The sequence below is a fragment of the Halichoerus grypus genome, chromosome 2, assembly GCF_964656455.1.
Source record: "Halichoerus grypus chromosome 2, mHalGry1.hap1.1, whole genome shotgun sequence".
NCBI classification, from domain to species: domain Eukaryota; kingdom Metazoa; phylum Chordata; class Mammalia; order Carnivora; family Phocidae; genus Halichoerus; species Halichoerus grypus.
In genome coordinates, this window is record NC_135713.1 from 188,518,192 (window position 1) to 188,523,848 (window position 5,657).

The 5,657-nt window shown below is 37.5% G+C and overlaps 1 protein-coding gene across 1 annotated transcript; it reads right to left on the reverse strand.

The window, feature by feature from the left end:
- Window positions 1-1,471: 1,471 nt before the first annotated feature.
- LOC144381021 (keratin-associated protein 3-3) lies at window positions 1,472-1,768 on the reverse strand. Its single transcript, XM_078066461.1, has one exon. The coding sequence runs from the start codon at window positions 1,766-1,768 to the stop codon at window positions 1,472-1,474; it is 297 nt and encodes a 98-aa protein (XP_077922587.1).
- Between the last annotated feature and the right edge of the window lie 3,889 nt (window positions 1,769-5,657).

A 5,657-nucleotide genomic window follows, 5' to 3' on the forward strand; every position in this document is an offset into this window, starting at 1 on the left:
GTGTCCTTCTGGAACATCAGTTGAATGCCAGAGGTACTGAGAGCTTTGTCATCTCTGGATGTGCTGGAACTTCGGTGTCTGTTAGTATTGATTGACTTCTGGTATCCCCATTCGGCTCTTTATCCCCCAGCAGCCACTCTGTTAGCCTCATGGAATTTTATCCTGCATGCATACAACCTAGCCCTTTGCAAGTACTTGATAAGAACTTTACACAGACTTGTACACCTTCCCTCATATTCCTCTCTAGAACACTGTTGTGCAAATTTTAGCTTGCTAACCTCCCATTTAGATGCAGAATTGTGCCTCAAACTTGACATATCTAGAGCAGAATACAGAATTTCCTTTTTTAATTCTCTCTTCCTTCTCTGCTTCTATGCTCCATTGGTGACCTAACCCCACTGCCTAATCTCTCTTTGACACCTTCTTCTCTTTCATATCCCTTTGACCACCAGCTCCAGTTAGTCTTTGACTATGTCTTTCTCCTGTTTATCACTATGGCAACAATCTTAATTTCTTAATTGTCCTCAATTTTATGGTATCACAGCACTTTACTAATATTACTAGTAGAACACTTGTATTTTTTATTATAATACAGTGCCCAGCATTCAATAAGTAATTGTAAATTGTATGAAGGAATGAATGGGTATTGTGTTTGTATCTGCCTGACCTGCTAGACAGTCTACTCATTTTGAGCAGGGACAATAAAATATAGGGCACATAATTAGGTATTTAATAAATGTTTACTGAAATAATGGCATTATAAAGTTACTAATTTTTTTGCATAAACCCATCAAGTCATTGGGAGTTGATATGTTATGTCTTCATATCATGTTCAGTTCTTCCCAATTTACCTTAAGCCATTTTTTGGGAAGACAAGTCAGGGAAAGTCTATTTGCAAGTATGCTGATATAGTGGACCTTCTTATATGCAAGGCCATTTAGTTTTCTTTAAAAAACAAGAACAATAAACGCAAGAAACATTTGTACAGTCACTATTTTTAGTTTTGCAGATGTTCTCAGTTCTTCTTAAAATGCTGACTTTTGGAGGTAAGAAGTACATTTAATGAATTGATAGGAATAAACAAACATAATTGTAGACATTTGTGCTATGCCAGAGATGGAAAATTTATTAGTATGATCATGAAGAAGCTCCTCAGTTTCCAGAAAGATACCATCCAGCACTGGAAACAGAATTCCCAAAGCACCCAAAGAAAGATAAACTTTAATATGGAGGAAATGAAAAACTTTGGGAAGCCAACAGCATCCTCCTATTCAAATTGCCCATGATCACTGATATCTACCACGTGGCCATTTAAAGTCTCTTGGTTTCTTTTTGAGCCAGAGTTGTCAGGGATAACGTCATCCTTGTTCCAACTTGGAAAGCAGAGGAAATTAGTTGCAGGTACTGAAACAGGTGAACGCTACAGCTTCTGGGTCCTTCATTGTCAGGCACGGAGCAAAGCAGCCATCATTCAGCAGGAGCTTGGGATGCAGGGCTCACAGGAGGGCTGAGTGAAGGTTGTGAGGTTGATGGTCTCCAGGCCTGGGGTGGGGTAGGAGGAGTTGAGCAGGAAGCAGGTGGGCACACAGGGCTGAGGAATGTGGCAGGGTGGGGGGCAGTTGTCACAGCAGGTTGGCTCCAGTAACCAAGTCGTGTGTGGGCAGGTGCTGGGCAGGCAGACTCCGCACCGGCAGCATTTGTCAGAGGAACAGATGGTGGTGGCGGGGCCGGTGGGGACGCTGCAGCAGCAGGGCACACAGCAAGCCATGACGTTGGGAATCTGTGTTTTTAATTGCTTTGGTTGTAACGACAGATGAGGCTTCTAAGGTGTGAATGTCTCCTCTTGCTTTGAGGCCCTTATATACCCTCCCCAGTGGGTGTTGGTCCAACCAGAAGGCTTCTTTCCTGGTTCTTGTTTATATTAGTGTACCCATTATCCTTTGATTGGTTTGACATTTAGATGCTTGTAAAGAGTCTCTATTCTCCTAATTAACATTTATTTGAGTTCCTTGCTAAATCTGAACTGATTACTCTTGCTATTTGTGACCGGAACACAAGCTTTATGACGTATCACCAAAAGCTTCTATTATAATTCCAACACCAGACTTTCTGGGGAATACTGTGCAGTAATATACCTGTAGTACGTAGGTCTTATCTCTAGTGCTGGTCTAATGTTTAGTCTCTTTGCCTTTATCTGTATCAATTGGCCTGATGATATATTCTTGTTTGAAAAAGTTGAACTTAAGTTTAGTAACTTTCTTTTAGCTTTGGGACTTTAAAAAAATTAATTTTTTGTTGAGATATAATCGACATGTAACATTGTATTAAGTCTTGGGACTTTTGAAGGTCATACCTACATTAATATGGAGAAATATGCTATTGAGAAACATGGGCAGACTTTTAAAAGAGACCTATTTTTCCATTTTTGACTATAAAATATACTTAAAAATTTGGGGTAAATACCCAGTAGTGCAATTGCTGGGTCGTACAGTAGCTGTATTTTCAACTTTTTGAGGAACCTCCAGACTGTTTTCCAGAGTGGCTGCACCAGCTTGCATTCCCACCAACAATGTAGGAGGGTTCCCCTTTCTCCGCATCCCCGCCAACATCTGTCGTTTCCTGACTTGTTAATTTTAGCCATTCTGACTGGTGTGAAAAAAAAAAAATTTGGACAAAATAAAGAAGTATAAAGAAAACTCACTTGTAATCTTATCATCAAGAGAAATTCTCTATGAATATTTGTGTATATCCCTGTAGTCATTTTTCTATACATTTGTTTATTATTTTTTATGTTACTGGAATCATACCTACTGTTCTATAACTTGCCTTTTTGCCTAAAATATATATTTTCATTATCTTGTATTCTGAAGTACATTTGATAATGATATTCTTAATGTTTCCTAGCATTGATCAGTTACTTTAAAATTTTATATGATTAATCATTTAGGTTATTTGCATGGTGGTAATTGTGGCAGTAGTAACAACTGTGGATAGGAATCTTGATGCACATTTCTGATCATCTCAGGAACAGACATAATTATTGGGCAGAATTATTGGAACAATATTTTAAGGCCTTTGGTATTCATTACCATACTGCCTTTCAGAATGGTTCTTTTTGCCTCTAGTTACGTATTCCCACCAGCTGTATTTGGGAATTGCCATTTCCCTATACTTTTTGTTGGATATTTTAAGTGTTTTGCCAATTTAATGAGTGAAAAATGAAATTTTGTTGTTGTTGTGTTTCTTTTATAACTAGTTAAGTTGAGACATTCCTTCGTGTGTGCATTGGCTGTTTATCTCTCTATTGAGAACTGGCTTGCTTTGTTTCCTTCATTCACTGCTAAGTGTGAGAAAGTTGAATTTGTAGCTTATGTCTACATCCTAAGTAAAAGAATAATTCAAGACCACGCTACTAATATTCACATGAAATTACTACCAATAGAAAGTGAAGTTAAGGGCCTAAGTTAATCTGTATACATTTGATTTTGTTCTGTTTTTTTTTTCCCCCCAGTGTAGTGCATTTTCTCCCCAAATCAAATGTATCTGTGGTAGAAAGGACCTGGACTCTTTAGTTCCAATACACCATTTAGGCTTCAGGCATGGTTCAGTATTTAAGAGGGAACACAGAGTGGGCTTCTGTGCAGGATCATCCTGACCTTCACACCATTTCCAACTCAACTTTGACTCACTCATTCTTCAAGCCATGATTCTTCTCGCTTGCTTCCCACCTCCTCCTTTAAGTATACCTGTGTATCTCTGCATGATTGGGGAGCATCTCTGTGTGGTTTTCCTGGAAGGCGTGTAGATTCAAGAGGACCACATTAGGAGTCAGCTCTTTACTGGTCCCAGTCCTGCTCATTGCCTTCCTTGTTATGGCAAGTCATTCACATTTTAGAGCTTCATCTTTCTCCTCTGCAAATAAGGATCATAATATCTACATTCTTCTACTTGGAAGATTATTGTCCATAGACAATCATAAAGTGCTACGCAAAGATAATCATTATCCAAGTAAGTTGCAGATCAAATTCAAAGTAAGGAAAAGGTAAAATAAACAGTCTAAAGAAGAAAAAATACAGCTGCAGATAAGTAAAAGAGCAACCTTATAGGAAACAGCAAGCATTTATCTGAAGGTTCATACCTACAATTAGAGAAAACAGCTGACACAGAAATTCATAAACTTCAAATTTTAAAAAAGTTCTTTATGACTCTGCTTGGAAGAAAGGATTTGTAATCTCTGCTGGTGTCCCTGGACTTCAAACAGATTTATCTTTGAGTGAATACCTGCCAAATTGCTCACTCTTTTATTTAGGACTGATTAACATTTTCAGTATTTTAAAAATAATGTAATCGACATTTATTGAGCAGTTGCCATGTGCCAAGCACTGTGATAAATTTTGGATATACAACAGTGAACAAGATAGACCTTGTTCTTGCTTTCGTGGAACTTGGAGTCTGATGGAAGGTTTATCATGCACATATTATTATAAGTTGCTGTTATACATTATGATAGGAAGGGTTATAAAAGCATAAAAATTATAAGCAGAAGGAAATTATTTTGACATTTTAAGAAAAACAGTACAAAGGGGTTTGCAGATTCTCACATGATTTCATGGCAGAAAGAGATCGCTCTCTTATTTACAATGCGGTGTTACTTTGAGTCAAGCTTATAAGGATAAAGAAATTGTTACTGTTCTGTGTAGAATGTTATATTTCCATAATTATAAATAATATTTAAAGTTATATATTAGAAACAGTTGTAAAGTAATAAGTTTATCATAGTAAACTCATCTCTTATTGAAAAGACTTGTGGTACTTTATTAAAAATTTTTCTTTGCCATGGTCTAAGAGACCTGGCAATAACTCTCCTTTGTAAATTAGGACAGTGAATCCTAGAGAGGTGAGCTAATTTGCCTTAGATGGCCTGGTGACTGACTTGTTATAAACTAAATATAGGACCTATTGAGATTGAGCTACCTCTTTTGTGGTTTAACATGCAAGTTTAACATATGTGTCAGAGATACTAAACATTTTATTTTTAGAAACAAAGGTACCTTTTTCCTTTAAGCAAATGCAGGAAAAACATGGTGATTCTGATTAGATGGAAATTTTCAAATTGCTGAAAATACATACACACACATGCATGCACACACACAAGAACTTGCCCAGTTTTAATTATATCATCTGTAGTCAATGGGGGTGTGGAGAAGGAAAAGTTCTTCCTCTCCCCTTGAAGGTCTTCCAGCTGGCCTAAGAATTAAATTTACATGAGATAGATTAACAGGAGAAAACACCAAAGTTTTATTATGTGCACATGGAAGGCCAATAATGAAATTGAGACCTAAAGAAATGAGGCAGGCAGTTTTTACACTTCTGAGGCAGAGAGAGAATATGTGAGGAATTGACAGGTCAAAGAAGACTTAACTTTGGGAGCTTCAAATAGTAAGGAATTGTAAATGGAATTTGGGCTGTGGTAGTAAATTAGTAAAAGGTAGCAAGGTTTGTGTATACATCCTTCTCAGCTCTACATTCCCTATCTCTGGTGATAATGAGGATGTGTCTTTACCGCCTAGTACAGGGAGGGTACCTTTCACATTGGAGATTTATTTCCTGCTCTCATAGGGGCAGTAGAGGGTCTGAATGTCCTTGCATAGGCTGTC

Coding starts and splice junctions, on each gene's coding strand:
- LOC144381021 (XM_078066461.1), bottom strand. CDS start 1,768: ATGGCTTGCTGTGTGCCCTGCTGCTGCAGCGTCCCCACCGGCCCCGCC.